The sequence below is a fragment of the Orcinus orca genome, chromosome 12 (genome assembly GCF_937001465.1).
Source record: "Orcinus orca chromosome 12, mOrcOrc1.1, whole genome shotgun sequence".
NCBI lineage: Eukaryota > Metazoa > Chordata > Mammalia > Artiodactyla > Delphinidae > Orcinus > Orcinus orca.
In genome coordinates, this window is record NC_064570.1 from 13,660,497 (window position 1) to 13,675,606 (window position 15,110).

Here is a 15,110-nt window from a genome sequence, read left to right on the forward strand (position 1 = left end):
GTGAGGTTAAAAATATGTTATATAAAAGACAAAAATAATAAAAATCAAGTAAAAAAAGCATCAATCTGGGAAAAAAATCAACCCAAAGAAAAATGTTTTGAAAGAGAGAGTCCTCTTCAAATTGACACAAAAAGGGCTCATCATGTGATGTCTTTACTATTATTAGTCACAAGCATAACAGTCTAACACTAAAATAGCAAAATAATCATAATAATGGGATAACACTAAGGAACGGTCTTTTCTACTTATCTGTTGGCTGTATAAAATGTGCTTTCCATATGTTTTTCATTATGTAATATCTAATCTTAAGAGAAAAATTAGGAAGCTCAAAGAAGTTTTAGAATCTACGTACCATTCTTGAAGGTTGTAAGAAAACTAGGTTAAAAAAAACAAACCAACCTGGAGGCATGATCTTTTGGTGAAAGACTAGTAAAGTGTTGGGTTTCGCTGTGAGACACGGTCTTTGCAGAGACTGGCAGGGTTTGTGAATTTCAGCCTTATTTCTGTTGTTCCAGAACATGCTGGTGGAAATAGAACAGAAGGTGGTGGCCTTATCGGAGCTCTCAGTCCACAATGAAAACCTGCTGCTGGAGGGCAAGGCTCACACAAAGGACGAGGCGGAGCAGCTGTCGGTGAAGCTGAGAACCCTCAAGGAGAGCCTCCTGGAGCTGCAGAGAGCGCTGCACGACAAGCAGCTGCACATCCAGGTGAGGCGCAGCCATGGACGCTGCATCTCTGCACGTGGCCGGTCTGGCCTCTGAGCACGCAACACGTAAAGGGGACAGCTGGGGAATGATACGTTCTTATGTACATACCTGCTTTGCACAGTCTGGCATAGGTTTTCAAATAGGTTTTGTAAGAATTATTTGAATGCAGACACCTGAAAATTGCAGCATAGGAAAAGAAAAGAAAATGAAAATAATTACCAAAATCTATCAAGTACATCATTTTAAAAAATATTTAAACATAGGTCATGGATGAAGATATCCTATGACACTCTTATATTTCTCCTTTATTTCTCCTATATTCTACTTTTCAGATAGACTCTTTATTTAGTGCCCACAACTTCAGACTTGTCGTATATTCCAGGTGAATTGAACCTTTTTACTATCGTGTGATGACCTTAACGTTCCCTAATAGTGATTTTTGTTTTAGATGGCTAGAGCTATTTTTGGGTACTATTTGCCTCATATGTCTTTTAATTTTCCTTTGATTTCACCCTTTCTGGGTCCTTATATTTTAAATTTGTTTCTTATAAAGAACATTTAGCTATATTTTGTTGGTTTTAAACATATGTAGTCAGGAAACCTCTGACTTCTGAAGGGCAGGTTTAGTCCATTTAAATGTATTGTGATTATTGATATGTTTGAACTTTTATTCTTATTTTTTGTTTTCTGTTTTTGTCCTGTTCTTTCTATTCTTCTTTCTCCTTTTCAACCTTTGTTTATAAGTGGTTGAATGCTTTTCTTTGTCTTTTTCCTCTACTTTTTAATCATGCATACCTAATAAATTCTAAGTTAATATCTTAATCTGCTTCCAGCTCTATACAAGAAACTTAGAACACATTCACTCAGATTTCTTCCCATGCACCATGCATACTATTATTGTCTAATATTTTGATTTTGTTCTTTTTTAATCTATACAAATTAGAATTATTATTATCTTACACAAAAATTAAGCAACTGTGCGGGTATTCTCTGGTGGTCCAGTAGTTAGGACTCTGTGCTTTCATTGCTGAGTGCGTGGGTTCAACCCCTGGTTAGGAAACTAAGATCTCGTGAGCCGTGCAGTCCAGCCAAAATTAAAAAAAAAAAAAAATTAAGCAAAAGTTTATTGAGAAACTACTATGTGCCAGCCACTATTCTATGTGATAGAGTGAAAGAGCATGGGCAGCATCTATCTGTATCTGTATATCTATATATTCCATCTTCAAGGGATTATGTTTGGGAGAGACAGATAGTAATATAAAATTAAGGTGCATTATTATATGCTAAGTTAGAAGATGATAAGAGCTATAGGTGAAATACCCATAAGGCAGGTAGATAAAGGCAAGGCTGGGCGGATTTGCAGTTCTAAACAGGGTGGCCAAGGAAGCCTTCCTCAGGTTACGTTTGAAGGAGTGAGCCATGTGGACATGGAAGGATAGAGTTCCAGGCTCAGGGGGAGGCAAGGGCAAAGACTCCCAGGTGGGCTCCTACCTGGTCTGTTCAGTAAGCCCAACGGCTGGAGTGGAGTGAGCAAGGCGAGAGAGGTCAGACAGGTAACAGGGGCCCAGGGTGCAGAGGACCTTGTAGGCATCGTATGGGCTTTGGCTTTTTATGCTGGGGGAATTGAGAAGCCATTGGAGTGTTGGGGGACAAAGGAGTGACAAGATCAAATTATAACTGCTGTAGGGGATCAGGGTGGAAGCTGAGAGACCAGTTAGGAGGTTAGAAGTGATGAGGACTTATTAGATTGTGGATAATTGGGAAAGTGAAAACTCTGAGGAACAGAACTGGGGGAAGGAGGGCTAGTTAGGTCAATGGTTTCCTTAGGGATAGGTTAGGTTTGAGATGCGTACTCAACGTTAAGCAGTGGTTGGAATTCAAGAGACAGACCTAGACCGAATCATCAGCCTCTAGATGGTCCTCAAAGGCTTGAGACTCCATGAGTTCACCAAGGGTGTGAGGAGAGATAAAGAGCACCAAGTGCTGGGATGCTCCAGTGTGAAAAGTTTGGAAAATGTGGAGGAGCCCACCAAAAAGAGTAAAAAGGAAACACCAGTGAGGTGGGAAGAAAAGTGAGATTTGGGTTCCTGGAAGACACTTGAGGGTAAGTGAGTTAAAATGAGGACTGAGAACTGACCACTGGATTTAGCAACATGCAGGTCTTCTGTGACCCCAACCACAGCTTTTCAGTGAAATAGTGGAGGCAAAAAACCCTCTGAAATGGAAGTGAGAATGGAGAAGGGAGTTGGAGAGGAAGCGTGCAGGAAACTCAGGAGTTTCACTATAAAGAGGAACAGAGGAATGGAATAAACTATAAGAAGTAAGTTAGGAGAAATTTGTTCCATTTTAAGATCAGAGAATAATGACATGTTTACAGGGAGATGGAAACAACTCAGTAGAGGAAAAATGGATGAGAAAGAAGTGAGATTGCCGCAACAGTCTTCTTGTTAGAAGGGAGAAGATGGGATCAAAGGGGAGGGAGTGGTCTTGGAACCAGTATCAGGAGGGAGGGAAACATCTGTATTTGAGTACAGATGCTGGCAGGGGATATGGCACAAATATTATAGTGGGAGCTTAATGAACATTCACTGCGATTGCTTCTGCTTTCTCAGTGTAATAAATTTTTTTGGACTAAACTACGTATTTTCAGTTCTTTGCTAATCATATGATTATATGATCTGGAACATTAAGCCTAGTCAACAGAAAACTATTAGAAGCAATGGAAGAATTCAGTAAGAAGACTGGCTTATTAAAAAGATGAAATAGAGAACCCATAACTTTCCTGTATAAATAAAAAGTTAGCGAAGTAATATACAATAATTTTCCATTTATAACATGAACAAAATATAAAGTATTTGAAATCTCGACATTTTAAAACCCGAGTGATACCAAAAATACCTGAAAAAATAGAGAGAAACTTTATTTTTAGATAGGAATACAGTATCTTAAACATGTCAAATTTTCCTCTACTAAAACATAAATTTAAGTTATTCACAACTAAAATACTAACTGTATATATTTGAAATATGACAAAATGATACCAGGTTTACCTGGAATAAAATAAACCTGAAAAAAACTGTAAAATTCTGACAGTAAAGAGTTACGAGGGGTTAAATATTCTTATATATTAAAATACAATATTACAATAATTAGTATTGGCACAATAAATGGATGAACAAAAAATTAGAATAAATATTCCCAAAAGAGATCCCAGTATACAAGGGCATTAGATAGATGTTTAAGGTGGCATTTCAAGTCACTGTTTAAAATACGATTCACTGTGTAAATAATAATAAAGTAATAGGGGACTTCCCTGGTGGCGCAGTGTTTAAGAAACCACCTGCTAATGCAGAGGTCACGGGTTCAAGCCCTGGCCTGGGAAGATCCCACATGCCTCAGAGCAATTAAGCCCATGCACTGCAACTAATGAAGCCCGTGTACCTAGAGCCGGTGCTCCGCAACAAGAGAAGCCACTGCAATGAGAAGCCCGCACACCGCAACGAAGAGTAGCCCCTGCTCGCCACAACTAGAGAAAGCCCGCATGCAGCAACGAAGACCCAACACAGCCAAAAATAAATAAATTAAATTATAATGAATAAATAAAGTAATAGGCAAGCCACTTGAAATATGATAAACTAGATCCCCTATCCCACTCTTTACAGAAAAGTGCATCACAGGTGGATCAAAGATTTAATGTAAAAACTAAATCTAAAACGTTCTGGATGTATGGGTATTTAAAAAAAAAATCTTGGGATCGGAAGGACCTTTGCCAGTGTTCCCCAAACCCAGAATTTTAGTTTCTTTAAAATTACTACATAGAAGTGAGAAAGTTCTGTATGACCAAGAAAATATTAACCAAATTAAATGACATGGACAAATACGGAAGAAACTATGCAATTCACATGACCAGGAATTAATTCCCTTAATTTCCAGAAATCTTATTGTAAATCAATAAAAAAATAAGAAAAGGTCACCTAATAGAAATATAGACAAAAAATACGAAGAGGTGATTCAAAGGAAAAGAAATACAAATGGCCAATGAACGTATGAAAAAATACTTGAACTCACTATTAGATAAATAAATGCCAATAAAGACAAAATGCAACTTTTCACGTTAAATTCACATACTTTAAAATGCATACACAGTCTGACTTTATGAATTAAAGCAAAAAGTAAAATGTTAAAAGTATTAAAGTTGAACAAAACTAGAAGGATTTTCTAGCTGGGAGAGTATACCACAGTTCACTTAGTTTTATAAAAGTTATTGTCAATCTCACGCGTAATGCTTTTTTTTTCCCCTCATTTTTCCCCCATTGTTGGTGTGTGAATGAACTTCAAGAAACCAAAACAAAGGGAAGGACTTCAAGGTTTCATGTCTGGGATAGTTATCATTTATCAGTCTCCAGTTGTGCCCTATGCCTAGAGGCAGGTAGGAAGGGAAGGGCCAGCCTAATACACAGGCACATCTAGAGGTTAAAGAGAGGAAGGGTGCTGGCACAGTTGCAAGGCCTCAGGGCCTGGGAAGGGAATATAAATGAGTGAAGCTGACCCAGTCAGGACCTTGGCAAGCTGGTCGCCTGTCAAAGAAGCAGTTGTTACTCAGCTCCAGAATTTACAGGCAGCATTGCTAGCTCTTCCAGAGAAAGCATATTTATATCTAAAATTTTCCAGTTTTAAAACGTTGACATTTTATTCTAAAATTTTAAAATAATTTGTGTGCCAAACAAACCTATCCAGAAGCCAGGCCTGGTTCTCGAGCCGTCGCTTTAGAACTGCTGCTCTGACGTCTCCCCCGCCTGGCGCCGCCAGTTACTGAGTAGGTGACTCTGGGGCAAGATTCTTGAACTTCCCAAAATTTGTCTCACTGATGTTTTCTGATCTGTAAAATAGGGATGATAGTAGTGTTTAACTTTTTAAAAAAATCCTGAGGATTTTCATGCAAGTAGCGCTTACAGGAAGTGCTCCAGTCTCAGTATAACAATAACAGCAACTGTTTGCAGACCGCATTCTTTGGGAGGAAAAACTCCTGACATGCTCCGAGGCCTGGTCTGAGACTGGTAGGCCTGGTGCCCACACCCAGCAGATCCTGGCCGCAGGGATTCTTCACATTGACTAAAGTTCTGACTCTCCCCGCAAGTGTAAGCTTCCCTGGGGATACTGCTGTGTGAAGTGTAAATACAGAAAAATGTGGCACTGTTTGCACTGAAATTGGTCGTTGTTTGTTTTAAAGTATCTATAAATACCATCATCTTTTCGTCTCATGAGTTCCCAGGGTATAAAATATTGATTTTCTAAATACAATCGGAGCTGTTGAGATTATTTTTCCAACTGCAGGAATAGAGTCCAGTTTACATTATTATTGCCAGGAAAAGGACTATTTACCCCGGTGTACGGAGTTGATCTAAAATTAACTAATGTTAACTGGGGGGAAAAAAAACTTCCATTGAGTGTGGACGTCAGTGAAGTTGGGTTTGCATAATTCAGGAGAGCTGGAATACCTTCCTAAATCATGTGTGACCATACGCACATAATTCCTCAGTGCTAGTTATCTGTAAAATGGTCACATGTCTTATGGCCATTCTTTTTAACTAATTGGACTTCTAGGCATATCAGTGAATAATCCAGTTAGTTCTCCCCACCCCACCCCAAAATGGTTTCCTTCTCTCTATGACACAGGCATATAATAACATCTCTCGAGTTACATGATGTCTTTCTCTGTAATAAGTTTAAATCATTTTCACACATTATCATTCATCTAAGGAGCAGAGTTCACCCTATATAAATAATGAAATGCTTTATAAACAAGTGTTTTATTTAATGTTAAGCATTCTCCAATCCTTGCTAATGTTCCTGGCAAAAATGGTTACTCTTCTAGTATTTCCAAAATAAACAGCTCACATAGCCCCACCGAGGCGGGATCCCTCTGGGTCCCACCTGGGTGGGGCTATGTAATCCACCTTATTTCCTATTCCCTAGATAGGTCAGAAAACTGTTATCAGACCTCAGATACTGTAATTACCATTATTTTATTCCTTCTGTCAATGCCTTTGTATCCCAAGGGGAAAGGAAAAGGAATTTGAACCGATTCTTAATCATTTTTTGCTTCCTGTGGTCCAAGACTGATGTTTCAAAATGATGAAATCAGCCAGAGAAAAACTGGCTAACTGAAAAACCAAACCTCACCACAGAGAAAATGCATACTAGCATCTGTTTTTGATGCTGCATAATTTCCTTTTTTCTAAAGCTGTGGATTCAATTAATCAAATATGAGTCCCCTTCTTAGATTTTGTCTTAGAATCTGAAATGTGTCCGTGCGTGTAAAAGTGGTTAAGTTGTCCTTAAGACCTAAGATTTCAACTGCTGTTTTTCCAAGTACAATTGGCATTTTTCCCCAGTGTGAGGAATTTGAAATCAGAGCTCTCAGTCAGACTATAGTTACCTGCAGAGAAGGGTGAGCTGGGGCCCTGAGGAGTTGCCACGGGAGTCTTCAGGCTGGGCTCTGAAAACAAACCTTTACCGAAGGGCAAAGCAGAGAGGAAGTGGCTGGAGCCCACAAAAGAGAGTTCGCAGGTCAGGACCATGGCCACTGTTTTGTCACTGGGGCTTTGACTAGGGACAGCTTTCAACCTGTTACACTGACTTCTTTGGGGTCATTCTCTACAGGTCCGTTTTGACCTGCTGTTTCCTCCTTGCCTGGAAAAGCCAGGATCTGGGTAGATGGAGCGTTCTCAGATGGGGGAGACTGCTTTATGCAGAAATGTGTGGCCTTCAGTCCTGGAGGAATGCCAGACCACCCCAAACCTCCCACCTTCAGGAAGATCACTGCTTCTCTGGAAGAGGCACTCCTGGGAGGGCGGGGAACGTTACTGACCTGGGTGTCACTAGTCACCTGAAGGTCCTGCGAAATGCAAATAACATGTTTTAGGCCAGTGGCACGCCAGTTGTTCTACCTAAACCACCTTCTTTTACTGGGGAGCTGGGTCATCTTAAAGGAAAGCAAGTACCTGTGAGCTAAGGTGGCTCAGAATCTGGAAAGGATGAAATATAAATTGTACCTATAGGTTTCACTGTTTGCTTCACTGCACTTCAAGCACGGATACAGATGTTGCCAGGTTGACAGTCTGGAACATTTTACAGTTTAATTATGAGATTCTATTGGGTAAGACAGAGGGGGAACAGCCCCCATCTATTTCTCTGTAAGAGTTAGCGTACAATTCTGAAAATAAGAGGAAGAGAAGGGTCTTTGTGGGCAGTCAGGCGGGCTGAGCTGGGGTGGCTGTACCCCATTCCGTGGTCAGAGTCGGCAGAGAGGAGCCAGAGGCTGGGGGAGCAGCATCTCCGCAGGACGACTCCTCTGTGGAAGCACCCTAAAGAATGTTCCCTTTCTTTGCGCCTGCCCCCGGCCCCTCCCCTTGCTCCAGCCATGCTTGCCCTGTCTCTGCTCTCTCTGAGATGCTAAGTTTCTTTCCCCTAAGGCCTTTGCTCCAGCGGTTCCCTAGGCCTGGAGGCCCCTCCCCCAATCTTTACCAGCACTCCACACACATTGTCAGCTCTGCAGACGCCTTCCTCCCCAGCCTAAGAAACCCTTGCCCTTCACTTTCCATCCCATTATCTAGTTTCACATTCTTTGTAGCTCTTATCACCATCCCAGTGTATCTTGTTTGTTTATTGTCTGTCTCCCCAGCAGGGCCCTTGTCTGGCTTCTGGGCTGAATACCACCCAATGCCCAAAACAGTGCCTGACACACAGTGGGTACTGATCCGTATTTAGTACATGAGTCATACCAAAATGGTGTAATTTATCCTGTGACGTATAAATATATGGGAGTAGAAAGGCACCCATTCAGAACTAGTTCCATTCTGATACACCGTATTTTAGGGCCTGTTAAATTCCGTCAGGACAGTCTAGCAGGAAGAATGAACTCCTGCCCGGGTAATAAGTAATTACATTGGCTTTCTCCTTTAATACTTTGTCAAAGCCAGAGTGGCAACAGATGGCAGCGGAGTCTAGTCCTGGTGGTGACAGTAAAGGAAATAAGATCTAGAGTTATATTCTCATGGAAAAAATTCCAGAATGGTATGTGGTGACCACATCAGTCAGCTAAAAATCCTAGCCTCTAGAGGACAGTTTTTTCCCCTCAGGTGTTTCTGAGTATAATCATCTCCCTCCTGCAAATGCCATAAATTCGGGGGGTTTTGTATTACCGTTTTTTTTAATGTGGTCTCATGTCCACATGGAGCCACTTTGGTATCATTATTCAGACCACGCTAAAAAGGAGCTGTCACTCTGTTTTGGTAAAGGTCCTCCAGTGGGTAATATGACTCTTGATTTCTGCCTCGTTTAAAGCAGGGGACAGCCCAGGAGAAGGAGGAGAGCGATGCTGACCTGGCTGCCACTCAGAGCCCCAGCGTTCAGGAATGGCTGGCTCAAGCTCGGACCGCGTGGACCCAACAGCGACAGAGCAGCCTCCAGCAGCAAAAAGTAACGCACTTCCTGACCTTCTCACCTGCAGACAGACCAGACGAACACCTTGAGAGAAATGTTTTAGAAGGACAGGTTCCTTCTGTACTAAAGCTAGAATGCCCCTTTATCTTCTCTTTGGACAGAAGCAGGACCTGGCTGTTTCCTTTCCATGTACTTACTTGTGACCACTGGAATGACTGGTCATTTTAAAGTCGGTTCTCAAAGAAGAGCTTGTGCTTAGTTTTAAAACAGTGTAACTCAATTATAATCTGCCCTCTATTTCTAGTCTTGCCTCTATTATAAATAATAAAAACCTCAGAAAGACCTCTGAGAATTGGTAAATGTCTGAGTTACATGTTTTTAAAAGAAATGAAATTTGCTTTCAGCTCTCAAGTAGATACCATCACAAAATAGTATTGCAAGTTACTGCCAGGTGAAACAAATGAGCTTTGATGACTGAGAAGGATTGCTCATTGATATCTTCACTTTATGGAGAGGGCATATTAAAATATTTTATCAAAGAGTAGAGACATTTATTATAAATAATGAAAAAGTAGAACTGAGTCCATTGATGATCCAATTTATCAAGTGAGTGGGAAACTGAAGAGAGCTGTTGCTCTCAAGGATCTCTTTCAGTTAGAACAAGGCAGTATCGATTTTTGAAAAGTGAAAGTGCATTTTGTACCACTTGGGGGCACCATTGCCCAGCAAAAGTTTCTTTTCTCATTGATTTTTTTTTTTTTTTTCCAAGATTATTCAGAGAGTATCTTTTATCAAAGCCAAAGAAAGCTACAGAAGACTTGGAGACATGTCTGAACAGTTACCTAAACCACACCTTTTGTGTAATGTGCAAACTTAAAAACTTACTACCAAAGTTCTCTGAGAATTTTCTAGACATAGAGCTGTGATTGTAGACAATAATCATAAAGTAACAAAGATGTTTTTATTTGTCCTTTTCCTTGAGCAGGAATTGGAACAGGAATTAGCAGAGCAGAAGAGCCTCCTCCAGTCAGTAGCCAGTCTTGGAGAGGAAATTCTAACCCAACACTCAGCTGCAGAGACTTCTGGCGGTGTTGGGTAGGTTTCTTTCATTCTTTTTTTTTTTAATTCACTAGTTTGTTTTATTCTTTTCGATTCCATGTTTAAGTGACATCACACAGTATGTGTCTTTCTCTGTCTGACTTATTTCACTAAGCATAATACCCTCCAAGTCTATCCATGTTGTTGCAAGTGGAAAACTTTTCATTCTTTTTTATAGCTGAGTAATATTCCATTGTATATATGTACCACATCTTCTTTATCCATTCATCTGTTGATGAACACTTAGGTTGCTTCCATATCTTGGCTACTGTGAATAATGCTGCCATGAACATTGAGGTGCATGTATCTTTTCAGATTAGAGTTTTTATTTTCTTCAAATATATACCCAGGAGTGGAATTGCTGGAACTTATGACAGTTTTATTTTTAGTTTTTTGAGGAACCTCCATACTGTTTTCCACAGTGACTGCACCAATTTACATTCCCACCAGCAGTGTACAACAGTTCCCTTTGCTTCACATCCTTGCCAACATTTGTTATTTGTGGTCTTTTTGATGATAGCCATTCTGACAGGTGTGAGGTGATACCTAACTGTGGTTTTGATTTACATTTCTCTGATGACAGCTTACTGTTCTCTTCTTGTCGCTGTTTTCCTAACATTTGAAGAAATGTAAACATCTCACTCAAAATTTTATTTTGAACATCTGCAAAAATTTAATCATTTTGTTTTCACTTTATGATGTTACATTTACTTGCGTTTTGAACATTTTGTTGTGCAGCATGAGTATAGCTAGTAATTATAATGGCTAACTCGCTTACCCTCTTTCCACTACGCTTAGCATTTCTGTCTATAGAAGATGCTAAGTTCATTTTTAAAATCAAATAAGAAATGCATTATAAAATTAGATTCATGATACTTCTAACTGAATAATTATATCTAACTGCAAAACATTTTCCCTGCCAGAGCTAATCTTCCCCTAATATCATTCTGAAAAATAAATATATGTGCCTTCTAAGTATCTTGAGTTTTCTTGATGATCTGTTTCTACAGTTTCTGTATATAAAGTCATTGAGCTTTGAGTCCTGGTTTGGAGTAGAGACTGAAAGTCTTTTACACAGGAAAGTAAAGTGTTGAAGAAAAATTAAGGGAAGTGGAGAATTTTCAGGTTGAAGATTCTGGTTTAAAAGGTAGGAAGGAAAATAAACTGAAGAAGAGTGGAAGTGTCCCTGTATTTTGAGGCAGGTCTGGGTTTTATTCCAGTTCTGTATTTGTCACCATGGAAAAGTAACTCAACTCTGAGACTTTGTTTGCTTATCAATAGAATTAGAGTAATAATCGACTACCGTCATCACAGAAGGGCTGTGCTGTGAACATTGTGAATGTCAACTGAAAGGATATATAGGAGAAGTATCTTTAAAATCTAAAACATTAAAAAAAAAACTTTCAGCGAAACCTCTGTGTTCATGCAATGCCAACGGTTGAAATTTAGCAGCATCCTTTGACAACCATCATGTGTCAAAGAGCTTTAACTCCATGGCCTCCAGTGTTTTCATTTCTGAACATTTGTTTGGAGGAAATACATGGTATAAAGATGACTTTTGAAATATTATTTATAATACCAAATAATTTAAAAAGGCAGAAATGCCTATTAAAAAAAAAAGGCCTAAGAAAAATTTTATGCCTATATAATCTTAACAAAAAATTATGTAACAATATCAGAAAATGTATATGTGGTCCTAAGTAAAAAAATGTGATATAAAATTGAATGTATAGTACATGTATGAGTAAGAACCAGAGTAGATGTGGATGATCAAAGGTAACTTTGGCGAGGGTAGATTTGGAGATTTTTCTTTCCTTTTTTTTTAAGGTTATTCAGTTTGACATAAAGTTGCTGACATATGACATGCGTGTTGACTATATATGTATATACATATAAGAAATAGGAAGATATTCAAGGAAAGAAAAACAAAAAGCAGTAAAAATATTGATACAACTAATATCAATTTAAAAGAATAGGAATGAATACATAAAATAGGAATGAATAACATCTATGGTCAGGAATTCCATTAAAATAACCCTAATACTGTACACATTGTGTTAAAATATAATGGGGTTTTAAAAGTCTCTGTTGTCCTCAGGCTTAAAAATGCTGATAAGGCCATAAGCATGTGTCTGTATAAATCTAAAACGAGGAACGCTGTTTCGACTCTGAGTAGGGACTTGCCTTCACTTTGCATTTTCTTTTCTGTTCCCAGTTCTTCTAAAATGTTTCTTCATCCCTCATAGTTTTCTGAATATTTTTGCCAAACTCTGTTTTTACGAAGAACACATCCACACATTGCCTCCTCATTGTATGTAGAGTCACGAGAAGCAGCGGTAGGAATATTCTGCAACTTTCTTGCCATGATTTTCTTTTCTTTCCTTGGCCTTTAGCTTTGGAAAGGAGCCAAATGAAAGACAAACAGCTATAAATTGCGCGTTCAAATATAAAAATATTTTAAAGAGAAATTTGCAGTGCAGTACTGGCTTTCTGTAGAACATTTACTCCAAATACTTACACATTCTTTAATTTTTATACAAAATCTTTAGAAAAATCTCCTTTAAATCTAGTTGATGACAGAGCAGCCGTGCCTTTTGGTAAATACACCGAGCAAACAAACAACCATCAATTAAACGCTATCCAGAAGTCAAAAGAAAAATATATGTATATATTTTTAAAAGAACAGAATAACGTTGCTAGGGAAAAACTTTATATAGTCAGCCTTCAACATATTAGCTGATTTTCTAAGACTATCAAGTGTGAATTGGTTTATGTCAGAAAATCCCTGTGGGATGGGCATGGTTTGCTTCATGGCTACAAATTTAATAAATAAGGAATAAGTACTATGTGACGTGGAGGAGTCCTTGATGGAGGAGTCCTTCCAAGATCACTAAGGAAACTCAACTGGAAATTAATTGATATAAATATCAAAGGAAAAGAAGAATATTTTCTATGGGAAACGAAAGGCTGTGTTCTTATTTAATTTGCTGGTGGCATTATATATGTGTCAATGCTTAAACATAAGAATATATACATATTAAATATCCCCAGGAGTTTTTTTTTTTTTTTTTTCCTTTTTTGGCCACACGGCTTGCGGGATCTTAGTTCCCTGACCAGGGATTGCACCCAAGCCCTTTGCACTGAAAGCGGAGTCCTAACCACTGGACCACCAAGGAATTCCCAGATATCCCCAGGTTTTATACTAAATTGTTATGCAAATATAAATGAACTAAAAGTGACGCACTGCAGTCCACCACCCCAAAAAACAGCACAATAAAGAAATTTAATTTCAGAAGAATTTTAAAACTTGTTTTTTATTTAAAATGCTTTTTAAAAAGCAGAAAAATCCTCAGGGAATTCCTTGGCGGTCCAGTGGTTAGGACTCTGTACTCTCACTGCCGAGGGCCCAGGTTTTATCCCTGGTCAGGGAACTAAGATCCCACAAGCCGTGGGATGAGGCCAAAGGAAAAAAAAAAAAAAAGGCAGAAAAATCCAGAGACTAATATAGCAAAATTAGAGGTATCAATTTTATTTTGATAGTTTTTCAATCGGCATTACTTTTTTAGATCAATCCATGTTGATACATATAGATCTAGTTTTTTCATTTTAACTGCTTAACAGTATTTTAACTTGTAACTATAACAACTTACCCATTTTCTTATTGATGGGCCTTTATATTGTTGCCATTTTTGTTTGTTTGTTTTTTGCTATTACTAGCATTGTTGAACTTAACCTCTTAACATGTCTTTAAGTGTGCAGGTAAGAAAGATTCTGTTATATCCTAGAAGTAGAAGTGCTGCATCATAGCCTTATAGATAATTTTTTAAGGTTTACTTCAACAGACCTACCTAAAGAAACTATTGTATTCAATGCTTATTCTGAAAAGAATTGGCTTTGGGGTAGTGTATAGTATTATTCTGCCAATGAACTGGTTATTTTTTTTCTTCACTTGAGCAAAAGTTTCCATCAAAGTAATAGTAATGGCTATCTAGTATGGCTTTCGGCTGGTTCTAGTTAGGACTTCAAAACCCCTGACAAACTAGGACCTATTGGAACTTGGGTCCCCCAGGTTCTTATCATTGCCATTACCATTATCATTAGGCCGCATTGACTGAGTGGCTGTTTTTGACCAGATAGGGTCATAGGCATTATGCATATCTTCTCTAAATTTAATTCTCATACTTCTGCAAGATAGGTACTATCTTCATTTTAAAGATGAGAAGATTGGACTCCCCTGGCGATCCAGTGGTTAAGACTCCATGCTTCCAGTGCAGGGGGCCGGGGTTCGATCCCTGGTCGGTGAACTAAGATCCCATGTGCTGCACGGCACAGCCAAAAGGATAAAAAAAAATAAAGATGAGGAAATTGAGGCTCTGAGAAGTGAAGTGACTTACTCAAAGTCACAAATCTCATGTGCTGGAACAGGGAACCCAGATCTGTCTCACCCCCAGAGCCATAGTCTCAGATGCTACCTTATGCCTCTCTTTAAGGATGATCCTTCCACATTCTGTACTCCTATTGCATGTCCTGAAACCTGTTCTGTAGTATTTTCCTTGGACTCAGGGTGAAAACTCTCAATAGACTAGGCAGCATTTTTAGGGCTTTTGAATCAGTTTGTGGGCTATTTGTCAAAGGATACAAGTCTTATTGTCTGCTTTCTGGTCCTAAAAGTTACAGTTATTTTTATCTTTAATGCTGAGCTGTTTTCAGTGTATTTTTTTAATTATTATGCTTATGGTTCAATTATATGAGTAAGAATATACTTGCTTTACTATTAGTCTCAAGTTTTCTATTTTAATTTATATTTTTAAAGTATAAGCTAATGACTGAAATAATCTGGTTGCAATTTTAGAAGCCAGA

At 38.7% G+C, this 15,110-nt stretch overlaps 1 protein-coding gene across 3 annotated transcripts in view; it reads left to right on the forward strand.

Moving 5' to 3' along the window:
- Positions 1-15,110, forward strand: part of SYNE1 (spectrin repeat containing nuclear envelope protein 1) — a 464,259-nt gene that overhangs the window by 313,370 nt on the left and 135,779 nt on the right. The window contains exons 98-100 of one of the 3 annotated variants that reach the window (XM_049695244.1): positions 516-707; positions 9,054-9,188; positions 10,138-10,247. In XM_049695244.1, the coding sequence (XP_049551201.1) occupies positions 516-707; positions 9,054-9,188; positions 10,138-10,247 (437 nt within the window). Of the gene's footprint in view, positions 1-515; positions 708-9,053; positions 9,189-10,137; positions 10,248-15,110 lie in introns of those variants that run through there. The other 2 variants (XM_033404753.2, XM_033404761.2) reach the window with 2 other exon arrangements.